The 20336-nt window shown below is 39.4% G+C and overlaps 2 protein-coding genes across 4 annotated transcripts in view; both read left to right on the top strand.

Moving 5' to 3' along the window:
- The window catches only part of HAGH (hydroxyacylglutathione hydrolase), a 56708-nt gene that overhangs the window by 22593 nt on the left and 13779 nt on the right, over positions 1 to 20336 (top strand). For 2 of the 3 annotated variants that reach the window (XM_056533452.1, XM_056533454.1), the window contains exon 9: positions 1142 to 1226. In XM_056533452.1, coding sequence (XP_056389427.1) covers positions 1142 to 1226 — 85 coding nt within the window. Of the gene's footprint in view, positions 1 to 1141; positions 1227 to 8857; positions 9114 to 20336 lie in introns of those variants that run through there. The other variant, XM_056533453.1, reaches the window with a different exon arrangement.
- On the top strand, positions 14321 to 18602 carry FAHD1 (fumarylacetoacetate hydrolase domain containing 1). The gene is made up of 2 exons (XM_056533455.1): positions 14321 to 14522; positions 17750 to 18602. The coding sequence occupies exon 2, from the start codon at positions 17787 to 17789 to the stop codon at positions 18447 to 18449; it is 663 nt and encodes a 220-aa protein (XP_056389430.1). The 5' UTR covers positions 14321 to 14522; positions 17750 to 17786; the 3' UTR covers positions 18450 to 18602.

The raw sequence follows: 20336 nt of genomic DNA, 5'->3' as shown, positions 1-20336 counted from the left end.
TACAACTCCCAGCATGCCCGGACCGGTCCGGGCATGCTGGGAGTTATAGTTTTGCAGCAGCTAGAGGCACCCTGGTTGGGAAGCACTGCAATAGGATTGGGGTCCAGGAGCTTAAAGGGGTACTCGACTGGAGAAATGTGGTGTAGGTAGTAGGTAGTAGGTAGTAGTAGTAGTTTATTAATCTGGTGCCACAAAGTTAAACAGATTTGTAAATTACTTGTATAAAAAAAAAAATCTTAACCCTTCCACTACTTATCAGCTGCTGTATAATCCACAGGAAGTTCTTTTCTCTTTTTTTAATTTCCCTTCTGTCTGACCACAGTGCTCTCTGCTGACACTGCAGAGTAGGAGCAAATCCCTATAGAAAACCTCTCCTGCTCTGGACAGTTCCTAAAATGGACAGAAGTGTCAGCAGAGAGCACTGTGGTAAAATTCAAAAAGAATAGGAACTTCCCGTAGATCATAACAGCAGCTGATAAGTACTGGAAGGATAATTATTTTTATTTTTTATTTTTTTTTTTTTTTTTTTTTTATAGAAGTAATTTACAAATCTGTTTGACTTACTGGCACCAGTTGATTGATGATTAAAAAAAAGAAAAAAAAAAAATTTCCACCGGAGTACCCCTTTAATGTTACACCCCTCACTGCATCCTATGGTGGCCAGGTTGTCCAAGCTCTGCACCGCCTGGTCTCAGATGCTCATAACTAGAGATGTGCGAACTTACAGTAAATTGGATTGGGCACGAACTTCTCGGCTCAGCAGTTGACAACTTTAGTCTGCATAAATTAGTTCAGCTTTCCGGTGGGCTGGAAAAGGTGGATACAGTCCTAGGAGACTCTTTCCTAGGAATGTATCCACCTTTTCCAGCCCACCGGCGCACCTGAAAGCTGAACTAATTTATGCAGGATAAGTCATCAACTGCCGAGCCGAGAAGTTTGTGACGAATCCAATTTACTGTAAGTTCGCTCATCTCTACTCATAACCTCTTGAAAATCCAGGCCCCACACCTTCCCCATGCAGATGCTCATTTCTGTGGGACCCTGCGATAACCTGCTATAAGATGATACCGACTATAGATCTTCCTGTCCTATCCTATACATTGTTCTCCTGATTGGCTTTGCTCTTTGCCGCCCCCCACAGGGAGAAGTCAGTGCAGCAGCACGCGGGAGAAGACAACCCCATCTCTACAATGGCCGCCATCCGCAAAGAGAAGGACAATTTTAAGGTGCCAAAAGACTGAACCCCCAGATGATTGTTACGTTTGATCACCGGGAGATCCGGCCGCATCACCTTTTATCCTGTCTACCAGTCTCCCATATTTTGGCTTCCCCCACCCCCCAAAAAATGAACTTTTTGAGTGTAAGGGGTAAAAAAAAAAAAAAAAAAAAAGAGGATGTTGCGTGAGCGCGCAGGATCCGGCGAGTGTGACTGATACGTCAGTTCTGATTCTTAGCTTCGCTTTAATTTTCTTCCAAAGCCGGCGGGCAGCCAATGATAACGTCTTGTTCACACTGGCCGGGTCATCTAACAGAACCAATTGGCTTATTGGGTCATCGCAATTCCCTAATTTTGACAGCAAGGTTGTTTTTTTTTTTTTTTTGCTTTCTGCGCTGTCATTGCCGCCAGTGTGAACAGAGTCTGTAAATAAGAAATTACGAGGAATGTTTTTATTTAATTATTCAAAAAAAAATAAAAAAAATATATATATATATATATATATATAATATATATTTGCTGTGTGAATACGGGCAGAGAGTCAAAGGTCGTCTCTGGGGTTCTAGAATCTAAAGCAGTGTTTCCCAAATTTGTGGGACTCTAGCTGTTGCAAAACTACAACTCCCAGCATGCCCGGACAGCCAACGGCTGTCCGGGCATGCTGGGAATTGTAGTTTTGCAACAGGTGGAGGCGCACTGGTTGGGAAACACTGATCTACAGCAATGCTTCTCCAGCTGTTGCAAAACTACAACTCCCAGCATTAAAGGGGTACTCTGGTGAAAAACTTTTTTTTATTTATTTTATTTTTTAAATCAACTGGTGCCAGAAAGTTAAACAGATTTGTAAATTACTTCTATTAAAAAAAATCTTAATCCTTCCAGTACTTATTAGCTGCTGAATACTACAGAGGAAATTCTTTCCCTGCTGACATCACGAGCACAGTGCTCTCTGCTGACATCTCTGTCCATTTTAGGAACTGTCCAGAAGAGCGTATGTTTGCTATGGGGATTTTCTCCTACTCTGGACAGTTCCTAAAATGGACAGAGATGTCAGCAGAGAGCACTGTGCTCGTGATGTCAGCAGAGAGCTCTGTGTTCCAAAAAGAAAATAATTTCTTCTGTAGTATTCAGCAGCTAATAAGTACTGGAAGGATTAAGATTTATAAATAGAAGTAATTTACAAATCTGTTTAACTTTCTGGCGCCAGTTGATTTAAAAAACAAAAACTATTTTTTTACCGGAGTACCCCTTTAAGCCAAAGGTTGGGGTGGGGGGGACCTGAATTACAGAATAAGTGAGAAGACAGGAACATAAGGCATGGCCTGTAACATGAATCTTGAAGATACAATAACCCCTCACTAAACCACCCCCAAACTTCCAATAGGGGAACATAAAGAAAAAAAAACGTATGTAGATTAGTTCCTCTCCATGACTGGTTTCAAGAGGGGGTCACATGACCATCTATTAGATAGATATAGATAGATATTATATATATATATATATATATATATATATATATATATATATATATATATATATATATATATATATATATATATATATATATTAATATAATAATATAATATAATATATATTTATATATATTTATATATATATATATAAATATATAAATATATATATATATATATATATATATATATATATATATATATATATATAAATATATATAAATATATATATATATATAAATATAAATATAAATATAAATATATATATATATATTAATATATTAATATATATATATATATTAATATATATATATATATTAATATATATATATATATATTAATATATATATATTAATATATATATATATATTAATATATATATATATTAATATATATATATATATTAATATTAATATTATATATATATATATATATTAATATTATATATAATATAATATAATATAATATATTAATATATATATAAAATATAATATATATATAATATATTAATATATATATAATATAATATATTAATATATATATAATATAATATATTAATATATATATAATATAATATATTAATATATATATAATATAATATATTAATATATAATATAATATAATATATTAATATATAATATAATATAATATATTAATATATAATATAATATAATATATTAATATATAATATAATATAATATAATATATTAATATATAATATAATATAATATAATATATTAATATATAATATAATAAATAAAAAAAAATTATTTTATTTTTTTTAATCCTTTTTTTTAAATGAATGGGGTCATGTGGCTGGTCACCCATGGTTCACAGAAACATGTCAAAGTTTTGATAGGTCAGGGTCTCAGTACTGAGACCCCGACCAATTAGGAGAACGAGCATGGAAAAGCATGTGTTATCTGCCATGTTCCCCGGCTCACAGTGATCTCCATCCAGCTTGACTGGGCGGCCCCTTAGACTTATAATGGGGCCGCAGGATGGGGATCACTGGGAGCTGGGAAAAGAAGCGTGCTACCGCATACTACTCCCCGGTCGTTCTCTTGATCGTTTGGGGTCCCAGCATTGAGACCCTGACCAATCAAAACTTTTTGCATGTCTCTCATGGGTCAAAAGTTTTTTTTCTAAATGATGGAACACTTTTAAAACCTACCTAATGACCAAATAAAACAATAGTATCCCTAGTTGCAAAATAATAACTCCCATCTGGCCCTAAACGGCACATGGTGGGAGTTGTAGCCACAGATTGTGGATCCCTGCGTTGTTTCATCTACTGACGCTCATGATATGGTGGTAAAGGGGACTGAGGGGTTGCGTGGCCTATATAATTCTGCATCATACAGATATACGGCTGCTTCCTGATTTTTTACTTTATTTTTGGTTCTATGCACTCACCAGCAGCGGCCCCACAGCAGGGCTTTAATGTGTGATTTCCTTTACTTAAAGGGGGACATCTTATCCCCTATCCAAAGGATAGGGGATAAGATGCCTGATCGCAGGGCTCCCGCCGCTGGGGACCCCCGTGATCTTGCACGCAGCACCCCATTTATAATCAGTCCCCGGAGCGTGTTCGCTCCGGGTCTGATTACTGTTGATCACGGGGCCGGAACGGTGTGACGTCACGCTCCGCCCCCTCGATGCAAGCCTATGGGAGGGGGCGGGACGGCTGTCACACCCCCTCCCATAGGCTTGCATTGAGGGGGGCGGAGTGCAAGATCACTGGGGTCCCCAGCGGCAGGACCCCCGCGATCAGGCATCTTATCCCCTATCCTTTTGGATAGGGGATAAGATGTCTTAGCGCCGGAGTACCCCTTTAAATATACAGTGAAGCCCCTCTATCCCCACTACCAAGCTTGGATAATCACTATCTGGGCCCCAGGGTCCCTTTGTTGCTCTCTCAGCCCTCTCTACGGAATGTGTGTGCTTTAGAAATGCAGAATGCGTCTTTACCCTTTCTAATTGTTGCAATAATGACTTGTGTATATAACATTATAAAGACAGAATTATATATAAATATTTATCACGATTCACATGCCAGACTGCACCAAGGAGCTATTCAGGGAAACGGGTCACTACAAGTAAAGATGTCCCATAGTTCATAAATCAATACTTCAAGGTATTGCCCGGGGAGCTAAAAAGGCTATCGTCTTCCTCCCACCCCGATTCTCCACTGCCCAACAGCTTTCTCCCTGCGGGGGGAGGGGGGGTGCAGGCCGTGTCGCTGGGACATGTACTCATTTGCCGCTGCGGCATACAGGCAAAACCACGTTCACATGTGGCGGACAATTGCCACATAACATTGCTGCAATTTTACTAAGTCACAACTTAGTACATACCCTGGCGACACCACTGATTCCCATTGAAACAGAGAGAAAGCTGTCGGGCAGTGTCGGAACACACTTGGAAGTAGAGCGTAGAGAAGGGGGGAAGGTTATTAATTATTTAAGCTCTAAGGATAACCCCTTTTTAAGGGTAAGTAGATGACTAATACATAAATATTTACGGTATGTAGACTTTTGCAACCATCTCTATTGCTCTGTTGATCTAAAATAATAAATATATATATATATATATATATATATATATATATATATATATATATATATATATATATATATATATATATATATATATATAAATAAATTTTTTTTAATCAACTGGTGCCAGAAAGTAAAACACATTTGTAAATTACTTCTATTAAAAAATCTTAATCCTTCCAGTACTTATTAGCTACTGAATACTACAGAGGAAATTGTTTTCTTTTTGGAACACAGTGCTCTCTGCTGACATCTCCGTCCATTTTAGGAACTGTCCAGAGCAGCATATGTTTGCTATGGGGATTTTCTCCTACTCTGGACAGTTCCTAAAATGGACAGAGATGTCAGCAGAGAGCACTGTGCTCCAAAAAGAAAATAATTTCCTCTGTAGTATTCAGCAGCTAATAAGTACTGAAAGGATTAAGATTTTTTAAATAGAAATAATTTACAAATCTGTTTAACTTTCTGGCACCAGTTGATTTAAATAAATAAATAAATAAAATAAAAAATTCCACTGGAGTACCCCTCGAAATCAAGAATATTTCCAAAGTGGCTTTCTTTTTTATTTAAGATGCTCTGAAGAAGTAGAAGTCGCCACTTAAAGCCACTAGTACACTAACAATTATACCACTAGGCGTGTAACTAAAATGCCCAATGTGTCACTACAACCATTAAAGGGTACCTTTCATCAAAAAAACTTTTGATATATTGTAGATTAATGTATGCAGAATAACTTTCCAATAGCATGTTAATAAAAAATATGCTTCTTTCTATTTAATTTTCCACTTTGAAAAATGACCACTAGGGGTCTCCCTGCCAGTCCTCTTTTTATAGATTTCAGACTCATGCTGGAGTCCTAAATCTCAGACTGTAGCCGGGACACAGACAAGCACAGCACTGCTCCCTGGCAGTGAGCAGTGCTGTGCTTGTCTGTGTCCAGGCTACAGTCTGAGATTTAGGACTCCTGCATGAGTCTGAAATCTATAAAAAAAAAAAAAAAAAAAAAAGACTGGTAGGGAGACCCCTAGTGGTCATTTTTCAAAGTGGAAAATTAAATAGAAAGAAGCATATTTTTTAATGACATGCTATTGGAAAGTTATTCTGCATACATTAATCTATAATATATCAAAAGTTTTTTTGATGAAAGGTACTCTTTAAATTTTTTGTTTATTTGCTTATTTTTGGACCGCTAAAAGGGGTATGAGGGACTCCTAGTTACTAGGGCGAGTTTATATGATCGTTCTTATGTCCTAACAACAAGGTTTAGTCAGAAGACTCCTTAAGGTGTAAGCATTTAGGATGTGGGTGCATCAAAGTATGTCCTGTTACTATGTCATGTTGCTCTATAGCAGTGTTTCCCGACCAGGGATCCTCCAGCTGTTGTGAAACTACAACTCCCAGCATTCCCGGACAGCGGAAGGCTTGTCCGGGCATGCTGGGAGTTGTAGTTTCACAACAGCTGGAGGCACCCTGGTTTAAAAAACACTGCAGTATACACATCCAATATAATAAAGAGTTAATCTCCGGTGTGCATTCTTTGTGGTTGTATCCTGAAGACAACACTCTGTAATTACAACATTGTGAATGTAAGTTCTGCAATAAACCCGCATCGCGGTGATACGTAGGAGCGTTGTGTCCTTCTTCTTACAATGTATGGCCAGGAAGCATCAGACTAGCAGTGTTTTCAAACCAGGGTGCCTCCAGCTGTTGCAAAACTACAACTTCCAGCATGCCCGGACAGCCTTCGGCTGTCCGGGCATGCTGGAAGTTTATAGTTTTGCAACAGCTGGAGGCACCCTGGTTTGAAAACGGTGCTGCTCTGCAGTGTATCTAAGACTATCATGTGTGATACGCTAAGCTGCTGTATCGAAGCCTATACTATTTGAGTATAATAGGTGTGATACTGTCTGCTAACCCTTTTATTTAGCTTGTGTGATACTTCTCCCTGTGCGGCTGTATCTAAGCCTGTCCTGTGTAATAATGTCCGAAAATCGTCTGTATCTAAGGATATACTGTGTGGTGCTGTCTGCCGAGCTGCTGTAGCCTATCCTGTGCAATGATTCCTGCATCACGGTTATCTAAGTACGAAGTTGGTTACGGATCCGCTGTATCTAAGCCTATCCTGTGTGATACTGTCTGCTGGGGCACTACAACTAGAGATGAGCGAACTTACAGTAAATTCGATTCGTCACGAACTTCTCGGCTCGGCAGTTGATGACTTATCCTGCGTAAATTAGTTCAGCTTTCCGGTGCTCCAGTGGGCTGGAAAAGGTGGATACATTCCTAGGAAAGAGTCTCCTAGGACTGTATCCACCTTTTCCAGCCCACCGGAGCACCTGAAAGCTGAACTAATTTATGCAGGAAAAGACATCAACTGCCGAGCCGAGAAGTTCGTGACGAATTGAATTTACGGTAAGTTTGCTCATCTCTAACTACAACTAAGCCCAACCAGTGTGATGCTTTCTATTGGCTCACAATGGGGGAGATTTATCAAAACCTGTTCAGAGGAAAAGTTTCCCAGTTGCCCATAGCAACCAATCAGATCGCTTCTTTCATTTTGCAATGGGCAACTAGGCAGCTTTTCCTTTGCACAGGTTTTAATAAATCTCCCCCAATGTGTCTGTCTTTCCTTTGCCATAATGTCTGCTGAGCCGCTGTATCTACGCTTTAAAGGGGTACTCTGCCCCTTAACACCTTAAAGGGGTACTTTGGTGGAAAACTCTTTTTTTTTTTTTTTTTTTTTTTTAAATCAACTGGTGCCAGAAAGTTAAACAGATTTGTAAATGACTTCTATTAAAAAATCTTAATCCTTCCTTAATCCTTTTTGGATTTCTCTTGTCACAACCACGATGCTCTCTGCTGACACTTCTGTCCATTTTAGGAACTATCCAGAGCAGGAGAAAACCCCCATAGCAAACATATGCTGCTCTGGACAGATCCTAAAAATGGTCAGCAGCGGGCACTGTGGTCATGACAGAAGAGAAATCTAAAAAGAAAAGAATTTCCTCTGTAGTATACAGCCGCTATTAAGTACTGGAAGGATTAAGATTTTTCAATAAAGTCATTTACAAATCTGTTTTACTTTCTGGCACCAATTGATTAAAAAAAAAAAAAGTTTTCAAGTGGAGTACCCCTTTATGCCCCTGTATCTAAAATAATCTGTGTGATAATCTGCTGGGACACTAAATCTAACTTTGTCCTGTGTGATACAGTCTATGGAGCTGCTGTATAAAAGCCTGTGTGATACTTTCTGCTGAGCCATGGTATCCAAACCCTTGTGATACTACCTGCTAAGCCGGTGCATCAAAGCTTGTGATCTATAACACAACCTACACGTATTCTGTTCATGTATCTGTAATATGTGATACTGTCTTAGTGTATCTAAGCCTTCCACGCATTGAGAGAGAGAGAGAGAGAGAGAGAGAGTGTTCTCTGATCTTCCTTTATCACAATGGTCTCCAAATTGTGGACCCCCAGCTTTTGCAAAACGACGACTCCCAGCATGCCCGACTCCGGGCATGCTGGGAGTTGTTGTTTGCCAACAGCTGGAGATCCACAACTAGGAGACCACTGATCTGCCATATACTTCTATAACACTGACCCACCTTTTACAGAGCCCATCATCCCGCCTGTAGCTGGAGGATACAGAGATTATTGGATATAGAAACGGTGACACCAAAGAGGTGAAGAACTGATGCATTTCAGGACCAGACCCCTAATCCGGTTCCTCACATCGCTGCTATTCCAAGGATTACCCACTGACTCTCCACATCTCATCAATTATCTTCCATAGATGTTATATTACTTGATAATAACTAATTTAATTAACTTAATTTGGAAATTACTATTCTTTATTAAAGCAGAAACATATTTTTTAAATGACTCTTATGTGCCAGCACTACCAGTAATTTGCCACTAGGTGTCAGTCTGTGATCAGTCTTGTAGGTTAACTAGGCTTTAGAAGTATTATACAAAGCAGCTCATCACATCACCTTATCAGGTAGCAGCCCTAAGATCAGCGCTGGCTCCAGTTAGCTTGAAATGATGGTATAATAATATATCAAATGAGTTATCCTGTATTATACTCCAGAACTGTACTCACTATTCTGCTGGTGAGGTCATTGTGTACATACATTACTTATCCTGAGTTATATCCTGTATTATACTCCAGAGCTGCACTCACTATTCTGCTGGTGAGGTCACTGTGTACATACATTACATTACTTATCCTGGACTGATCCTGAGTTATATCCTGTATTATACCCCAGAGTTGTACTCACTATTCTGCTGGTGGGGTCACTGTGTACATACATTACATTACTTATCCTGGACTGATCCCGAGTTCCTAAACTCTTTTTTTTTAATTTAATTTAATTTTATTATTTTTTTTTTTCTCCTTTCTTCCTCACCTTTTAACCCCTTAAGGACTCAGCCCATTTTGGCCTTAAGGACTCAGACAATTTAATTTTTACGTTTTCATTTTTTCTCCTCGCCTTCTAAAAATCATAACTTTTATATTTTCATCCACAGACTAGTATGAGGGCTTGTTTTTTGCGCGACCAGTTGTCCTTTGTAATGACATCACTCATTATATCATAAAATGTATGACGCAACCAAAAAACACTATTTTTGTGGGGAAATTAAAACGAAAAACGCAATTTTGCTAATTTTGGAAGGTTTTGTTTTCACGCCATACAATTTATGGTAAAAATGACGTGTGTTCTTTATTCTGAGGGTCAATACGATTAAAATGATACCCATTATTACATACTTTTATATTATTGTTGCGCTTAAAAAAAATCAAACTTTTTAACCAAATTAGTACATTTATAATCCCTTTATTTTGATGACCTCTAACTTTTTTATTTTTCCGTATAAGCGGCGGTATGGGGGCTCATTTTTTGCGCCATGATCTGTACTTTTTTTTTGATACCACATTTGCATATAAAAAACTTTTAATACATTTTTCATAATTTTTTTTAAATAAAATGTATTAAAAAAGTAGAAATTTTGGACTTTTTTTTTTATTTTTTTCGTTCACGCCGTTCACCGTACGGGATCATTAACATTTTATTTTAATAGTTCGGACATTTACGCACGCGGCGATACCAAATATGTCTATAAAAAAAAAATTTACGCTTTTTGGGGGTAAAATAGGAAAAAACGGACGTTTTACTTTTTTTATTGAGGCAGGGGATTTTTCACTTTTTTTTTTTACTTTTACATTTTTTTTACATTTTTTTTTTTACACTTGAATAGTCCCCATAGGGGACTATTCATAGCAATACCATGATTGCTAATACTGTTCTGTTCTATGTATAGGACATAGAACAGATCAGTATTATCGGTCATCTCCTGCTCTGGTCTGCTCGATCACAGACCAGAGCAGGAGACGCCGGGAGCCGGACGGAGGAAGGAGAGGGGACCTCCGTGCGGCGTTCTGAATGATCGGATCCCCGCAGCAGCGCTGCGGGCGATCCGATCATTCATTCAAATCGCGCACTGCCGCAGATGCCGGGATCTGTATTGATCCTGGCACCTGAGGGGTTAATGGCGGACGCCCGCGAGATCGCGGGCGTCGGCCATTGCCGGCGGGTCCCTGGCTGCGATCAGCAGCCGGGATCAGCCGCGCATAACACGGGCATCGCTCCGATTCCCGCGGTTATGCACAGCACGTAAATGTACGTCCTGGTGCGTTAAGTACCACCGCACCAGGACGTACATTTACGTCCTGCGTCCTTAAGGGGTTAAAAATCATAACCCTTTCAATTTTGCACCTAAAAATCCATATGATGGCTTATTTTTTGCACCACCAATTCTACTTTGTAATCACATCAGTCATTTTACCCAAAAATCTTTGGCGAAACCAAGAAATAATAATTGTGTGACGAAATTGAAGAAATTTTTGTAAATGTGGGGGCTTCCGTTTCTACGCAGTACAATTTTCGGCACAAATGACACCTTCTCTTTATTCTGTAGGTCCATATGATTAAAATGATACCCAACTTTATATAGGTTTGAATTTGTATTCTGGAAAATTTATACGTTTAAAATTGTCATCTTCTGACCCCTATAACTTAAATTTTTCCACATATGGGGATCTTTGAGGGTAATTTTTTGCGCCGTGTTCTAAAGATTTTATCGGTACCATTTTTGTTTTGATCAGACATTTTGATCACTTTATATGCATTTTTTTATGGTATAAAAAGTTACCAAAAATACGCTATTTTGGACTTTGGAATTTTTTCGCGCATACGCCATTGAACGTGCGGTTTAATTAACTATGTAATTTTATAGTTTGGACATTTATGCATGCGGCAATACCACATATGTTTAAATTTATTTTTATTTACATTTTTTTTATGGGAAAAGGGGGGTGATTTGAACTTTTATTAGGGAAGGAGTTAAATCACATTTATGAACTTTTTTTTTTTTTACACTTTATTTATTTTTGCTAAGTTATAGCCCCCATAGGGGACTATATCATGCAGTGCATTGATTGCCAGCACTGTTCAATGCTATGCCATAGCATTGCATTGATCAGTGTTATCTCAGGCTTGGAGCAATTAATTGCAGATCAGACGCACTGGAGGCAGGTAAGGGACCCCCGCGGTTTTACTGTGGTGATCCTGATCAGCCCGACTGAGCTCCCGGGAATGCGGGGTCACGGCCGCAGGATGCACCTCTCATGATCTTGTTAAATGTTATAATCCTCCCAGGTCACTGCCCCCATCATAATAAACCACCCCCTGCCTTTATTTTTATAATTTTTTTAGTTTTCTACCTTGATATTGCTCTGTATTTTCTGCTCAGTCAGATTCACAGACTGGGAAGGGGCGTTCCCCAGCAGGCGTGACATCATCTGAAGTCATACAGGGGAGAACTTCCTCCCTCACTCTGCTACACACAGCCCAGAGCAGTTCAGTGTGAGATGAGCTATGATTGGCTGAGGCTGCGCACACACTCCTCAGGACTCCAGACTGCATTTCCTGATTTTGGACTTCTGCCAGGCCAGCAGGAGTCCAAAGTCTGTGCAAGAGATTGGGGGGGAATGTGCTCTGGACAAGTAAGGAGACACCTAGTGGCAGCTTTTTTAAACACAAAACATAGAAAACTTTTTTAAACAAAGTACATTAGAAAGATTTTTTTATTTACCATAAGGAGTGCAATAATAAAAATTTGTTTAATTGACAGTGCTCATTTAAATTCCTCAATGTCAAAGTGCTAGAATGATGGTGTTTTGATGACTCTTTTAGTATTTATTCTGACTAGAAACAATGCTGCTATTATGTATTATGGTATAGTGCACATCTATGGAGTGACTCACATCTATTCATGTCAGCCTGTTTTCTGCACAAGGGATAAGTGCCTCCACCATATGGCTCCGCACTGTGGATATTGTTATTTTATTGTGGTGTAATGATGAGAATCCTTTATTGCAGTGTTTCTTCTATCAACAGCTGCTGCGAAACAATTAGATTTCCCCTGGAATATATTACTGAGAGAATTCAGTTTTTGGATGTGGAAATAAGATGGAGGAATGAAGGGTTAGACACTTCACTATGTACAAAACCGGGTGACCGTCATCATTTACTTCACCAGACGGGCCCCCATGTACCACACTTTTTTATTTTTTTTTTGTATTTTTCCAAAAAGCCAATTCATGCTAAAGTACAGTGGGGGCAAAAAAGTATTTAGTCAGCCACCAATTGTGCAGGTTCTCCCACCCATTTATTCCCACTATAACCCGATACACCAGGTTATAGTGTGGGTGAAACTGTAACCGATGCGGGGTCACGGACTGCTATACCTACCGGCAATCCGGAGCCTCGATCCTCCAAATGTCCCCCTCTTCCAGTGCTGACTTGCGTTTTGAGGCGGGCTCGCCGGCTAGATTTACACACACACACACACACACACACACACACACACACACACACACACACACACACACACACACCTACTCATACATACATATATATATACACACACCCCTACACATACATACAAACACACACATATACATACATATATACACACACACATACACACCTACACATACATACATACATATACACACACATACACCTACACATATACACATACATATACACACACACATACATACACACACATATTCATACATACAGACACACACACCTACACATACATACACACCTACACATACATACACACACACACATATACATACATACAGAGACACACACACCTACACACACATACATACATACACACATACATACACACATACATACTTGCATACATATACATACACACACACATACATAGATACATACAGACACACATACATACATACATACACACACACACATACATATATATACAGGCACACATATACACACACATACACACACACACACACCCCTACACATACATACACACACACACCCCTACACATACATACACACACACCTACACATACATACACACACACATACATACATATACACGCACCTACACATACATATACACACACATACATACATACACACATACATACTCTCATACATATACATACTCTCATACATACATACATACACACACATACATATACATACAGACACATACATTACATTTACACACTATTGAGTTATAGATTGATTTATCGTCTATTTCATATCCATCTATCCTTTATTAACCACATATGGCCAAATAGGGGATATGGAAAGAGGTTGTCAAAAATGGACCACCCCTTTAACCAATGTTTCCCAACCAGGGTGCCTCCAGGTGTTGCAAAACTACAACTTCCAGCATGCCCGGACAGCCAACGGCTGTCCGGGCATGCTGGGAGTTGTAGTTTTGCAACAGCTGGAGGTACTCCGGTTGGGAAAACACTGGGCTAGATGAAAACAAGCCAATGGCGGTCCGGGCATGCTGGGAGTTGTAGTTTTGCAACAGCTGGAGGCACCCTGATTGGGAAACACTGCCTTTAACTGTTATATCAAGTGCCTGCAAGCTATGGAAAACACAGGAGATACTGTTGTCTATACTTGGACAGTACCATTCTGCAGTGTGTCAGAGGGGTGATCCTGATCGCTCTCCGTCATGCAATGTCATGGTGCTGCACATTGCATGCAGTTTAGTTATATTCTGTAACCATTCAGCTCTTGGGATTATTAACCCTGGATATCTGCATTCACAATAATCCCAAGTATTTATGGTGTGGTGATAGGTCAGCACTGCCCCTCCTGTATCCTCCCCCTCTGACACTTCCTGTTCCTCCATGTGCACTGTAAGGTAAGAGCAGCGCTCTGTGCTATGGGGGGGGGGTCTATTACTTTATATTGAATGTATTTCTGCATTATAAGTGAGGGGGACGGAGCAGATTTGCAGAGAAGGTCACATGATGAGGTTACGCCGCAAGGTCAGCCTGATAATGCTGCACGTCCTTGGTCTGTAGAAGCAGAGCATTATGGGACATGTAGTTGTCCTTGGTCTGTAGAAGCAGAGCATTATGGGACATGTAGTTGTCCTTGGTCTGTAGAAGCAGAGCATTATGGGACATGTAGTTGTCCTTGGTCTGTAGAAGCAGAGCATTATGGGACATGTAGTTGTCCTTGGTCTGTAGAAGCAGAGCATTATGGGACATGTAGTTGTCCTTGGTCTGTAGAAGCAGAGCATTATGGGACATGTAGTTCTCCTTGGTCTGTAGAAGCAGAGCATTATGGGACATGTAGTTGTCAAGCAACCTTCAGTCTGCACATGTCAGGTTTAAAGGGACATGTTGGGCTGTGGTCACACCACGTTTTTGCAATACAGTTCCCGTATCAGTTTTTTGATGAAAAACGGATTCCTCAAAACCTGACTAAACTGTATCAAAACGTGTGTACAAATTTCAATCCGTATACAGTTAATAAACCGTATATGGTTTGTAAAATTACATCCGGTTTGCATTCGTTTTTTAAGAAAAAAACGTATACGTTTTTAACTTTTCACTCCATTTTGAATAAAGTTTCACTTGTTTGATTGAAATTCCAAGAAAAAAAAACTGAGCAAAGTCAAAAACCGTATGGTGAAAACCGGATGGGACTGTATGCACATACGGTTCTGTACGGTTCCCATTGACTCCCATGTTAAAAAAAAAAAAAAAAAAAACGTATATTGGTTAATACAGTTTTTCACCTGGACCAAAAACTGTGGTAGACTACGGTTTTGGGTGCAGGAAAAAAAAACTGACAAAACCGTACGGGATGCAAAACGGACACAACCTGATGCATCTTTTGGCATACGGTTTTCAATGGAGAGTCAATGCATACGGTTTTCAATACAGTTCCGTACGGTTTTCACATTGAAAACGTATACGGGAACTGTATTACAAAAACGTGGTGTGAATGCAGCCTTAGGGAGACTTGATGTTCCCTCCTTCATCTTAAATGGCCGCTGTCGCTTAAAAGGGGTACTCCGCTGGAAAATCTATATTTCTTTAAAGGCAACTGGTGCCAGAAATGTAAACAGATTTGTGAATTACTTCGATTTAAAAATCTTAATCCTTCCAGTACTTATCAGCTGCTGTATGTTCCAGAGGAAGTTCTTTTCTTTTTACATTTCCTTTCTGTCTGACCACATTCTCTCTGCTGACACCTCTGTCCATTTTAGGAACTGTCCAGAGTAGGAGTAAATCCCCATAGCAAACCTCTCCTGCTCTGGACAGTTCCTGAAATGGACCGAGGTGGCAGCAGAGAGCACTGTGGTCAGACTGAAAGGAAATTCAAAAAGAAAAGAACTTCCTGTGGAGCATACAGCAGCTGATAAGTACTGGAAGGATTAAGATTTTTAAATAGAAGTAATTTACAAATCTGTTTAAATTTCTGGCACCAGGTGATTTAAAAAAAAAAAAAAAAAAATTCCAGGGGAGTACCCCTTTAAAAAAAAAAAAAAAAAAAAAAAAAAAGTCCCTGTCCTATCGGTGGAACAACCTGGAAGAAGAGAGGGCTATGCCACAAAACACATTTACAGTGTAGGTTTCCAAACTGTGGACCTCCAACTATGGCAAAACTACAACTCCCAGCATGCCCGGACAGCCGTTGGCTGTCCGGGCATGCTGAGAGTTGTAGTTTTGCAACATCTGGAAATGAACAGTATGATAACATAGTCCATGCAGACCACAGTGCTCATCCCCAACTTCTAGCGATCAGTCGGTGTCTAAACACTCCGACCCCGACTGATCAAAATTTTTGACGTGTCTCTAGGAAATGTCAAAAAGTTTTATTTTAAAGAGACAGATATACTTTAAACACTGCAACAGTAAGATTATCAGCAATCACGTAATAGAGTACTGTCTTGCATCAGGAAACTAGTAATAAGGTGTGGTGGACAACCCCTTTAATGTGAGTGACCACTTTAAATCTTTGTACAGATATAGGGATCCATGGTTGTCACTTTCTGGTAGCATCTTCCAATATGAATCAGCAGGGCCGGTTCTGCCTGTAAGCAAACTAGGTAGCCACCTAGAGCGCCCTCTGATGGGGCGCCACTCTGCCTTTTTTCTTTGAAATCAACTGGTGGCAGAAAGTTAAATATATTTGTAAATTACTTCTATTAAAAAATCTTAATCCTTCCAGTACTTATTAGCTGCTGAATGCTACAGAGGAAATTCCTTTCTTTTTGGAACACAGTGCTCTCTGCTGACATCTCTGTCCATTTTAGCAACCGTGCATAGCAGATGTATGCTAAGGGCAGCATGGTGGCTCAGTGGTTAGCACTTCTGCCTTGCGGTGCTGGGGACTTGGGTTCAAATCCCACTAAGGACAACAATAAATAAAGCATTGTTATTATTATTAGAATAACGTCAGCAGAGAGAACTGTGCTCGTGATGTCATCAGAGAGCATTCCAAAAAGAAAATAATTTCCTCTGTGGTATTCAACAGCTAAGTAGTACAGGAAGGATTAAGATTTTTTTAATAGAAGTAATTTACAAATATGCTTAACTTTTTTGCAACCAGTTGATTTAAAAGAAAAGAAGTACCCCTTTAACAGCCAGCCAGCATCCGAATCACCCGTGTTACAGTGTGTCACCCCAGTAGTAAGGTGATTACATGAAGAGGAGGTTTACTTAAAAAAAGCAATCTGAATGTCTAAACAAACCAAAAACTATATATATGTACGGTATATATAAGCTCTGTGCCCGAATTTAATTACACAGTGTAAGAAATAAAAAGCAATTCCGAAACAAACTAGCCCTTACACAGCTTTGTAGATTAAGAAAAATAAATTAAAATAGGTATAGTGGCCAGAATAGGGTGAATTAATTTTTTTATTTAAAAGTACAATATATCGAAAAATGGATGACATTAAAAACTATAAATTGTCGAGCAAAAAACAAGCCCTTATGTCTCTGCCGACTGTAAAATAAATATTTATTATTTTATTTTAGAAGGGGAGAAAAATGAAGGGGTGAAAGGGGGGGGGGGGGGGTAAATCATGCGTTTTTACAATTATGAATTTTTAATGATTTTATATTTTAGTTGCACCTAAGGCCAAATAAAGATTACTGGCTCCATTATGGCCACTTCCAAAAATCTCAGCCGCTTTTGGGAATGGGGAAAAAAAATAATTTGCGTTGGGAGGAATTATGCCGACCATGCCAAGGAGCTGAAAAATGCAGTGCCCACAGAACCCGTGCTGTTCCTCAAGTCCCCATCAGCCTACGTGCGGGAGGGCGCTCCGATCCTCATGCCGTACTACACCAATAATCTACATCACGAAGTGGAACTGGGAGTGGTGATTGGCAAAGGAGGTAAAGATATCGCCCAGTCCAGCGCCATGGACCACGTAGAGGGCTATGCCCTTTGCCTGGATATGACCGCTCGAGATGTTCAGGACCAGTGCAAGCAGAAAGGACTTCCATGGACTTTAGCAAAAGCCTTTGACACATCTTGTCCCGTCAGTGACTTGATCCCCAAAGAAACCATAAAGGACCCCCATAATGTGAAGATATGGCTGAAAGTAAACGACATCCTCAGGCAGGAGGGGAGCACGTCCTCCATGATCTTCTCCGTTCCTTTTCTCATCAGCTACATCAGCAGAATCATCACTCTCGAGGAAGGAGACCTCATACTGACGGGGACCCCCAAAGGAGTGGCCGCTGTGCAGGAAGAGGACGAGATGGTGGCTGGAATCGATGATATTATTAGCATGAGGTTTCGGATTAAGAAGCAGTCCTAGTAAAGTTATGATTGTTTAAAATTCCACTCACAATCGATAACTTTAAAGTGCGCCTGTCACGTGATCTATAGATGTTAAAGGGGTACTCCGGTGAAAAACTTTTTTCTTTTTTAAATCAACTGGTGCCAGAAAGCTAAACAGATTTGTAAATTACTTCTATTAAAAAAATCTTAATCCTTCCTGTACTTATTAGCTGCTGAATACTGCAGCGGAAATTATTTTCTTTTTGAAACACAGAGCTGTCTGCTGACATCACGAGCACAGTGCTCTCTGCTGACATCTCTGTCCATTTTAGGAACTGTCCAGAGTAAAAGGAAATCCCCATAGCAAACATATGCTGTTCTGGACAGTTCCTAAAATGGACAGAGATGTCAGCAGAGAGCACTGTGCTCGTGATGTCAGCAGACAGTTCCGTGTTTCAAAAAGAAAATCATTTCCGCTGTAGTATTCAGCAGCTAACAAGTACAGGAAGGATTAAGATTTTTTAATAGAAGTAATTTACAAATCTGTTTAACTTTCTGGCACCAGTTGATTAAAAAAAAAAATATATATATATACGTTTTTCACCGGAGTACCCCTTTAACAAGCTAATGCCAGACATACCTTTGTTCGTTTGGTTGCCTAATTTCAAAGGCTGCATTCACATCCCGTTTTTGCAATACGGTTGCCGTATCCCGTTTCTGTACAAAAAACATATGTCACCGAAACGTATGCAACCGTATATGCCTCCTCACGTTTTAAACTATATACGGGTTGAAAACGGATATCCATTTGCATACGTTTTAATACAATTTCCTTGAAAAAAAAACGGATACGGTTTTATGTTTGTCAACATTTTAAATAAAGTTCTTTTTTTATTGAATTTCCCCAAAAAATTAATAAATAAAATGAATGAATGAAAAACAGTATTGTGCAAACCGGATGTAACCGTTCGCACATACGGTTCAATACGGTTACCATAGAACTCCATTTTTAAAATAACCGTATACAGGTTGGATACGGTTTTTGACCGGGACACAAAACCGTAGTAGACTACGGTTTGGTGTACCGTTAAAAAACCTATAAACCCGTAAATGATGCAAAACGTACACAACCTGATGCTACGGTTGGCATACGGTTTACAATGAAAGGTCTATATATATATATATATATATATATACACACACATATATATACGGTTTGCAATACGGTTCGATACTGTTTTTTCAATGAGACCGGATGCGGCAACCTTATTGCAAAAAACGAGATGTGAATGCAGCCAAAAAATGCTTTTTATCCGGTTCCGGCATGGCCCAGGCTCTACTATGTCCAAGGGGCCACAATGCTTCTCTCCACTTACGTCACACCCGCTCTTCTTTGTGATTAACACCCAGGGTTTACCTGTGCCACCAAGGCCCCAATGCACCTGCTACCTCTGCACTGCAGTGGTCTCCAACCTGCGGACCTCCAGATGTTGCAAAACTACAACTCCCAGCATGCTGGGAGTTGTAGTTTTGCAACAGCTGGAGGTCCGCAGGTTGAAGACCACTGCCCTATAGTTACACTTCTGATTACAGTGCATACACAGTGAGTCTGTAAGTGTTTCTTAACCACTCAGACCCACTGCGTAGTACCTCAACACACACACGACGGGCATGCTGGGAGTTGTAGTTTTGCAACATCTGGAGGTCCGCAGGTTGAAGACCACTGACCTATAGTTACACCTCTGATTACAGTGCATACACCGTAAGTCTGTAGGTGTTTCTTAAAGGGGTTATCCAGGAAAAATTATTATTATTTTTTTTTTTTATATATATATCAACTGGCTCCAGAAAGTTAAACAGATTTGTAAATACTTCTATTAAAAAATCTTAATCCTTTCAGTACTTATGAGCTGCTGAAGTTGAG

This window comes from Hyla sarda, chromosome 8 (genome assembly GCF_029499605.1).
Source record: "Hyla sarda isolate aHylSar1 chromosome 8, aHylSar1.hap1, whole genome shotgun sequence".
In the NCBI taxonomy this organism is placed as follows: Eukaryota; Metazoa; Chordata; class Amphibia; order Anura; family Hylidae; genus Hyla; species Hyla sarda.
Note: the sequence above shows the minus strand (reverse complement) of the source record. Positions and strands in the feature narration are given on the sequence as shown.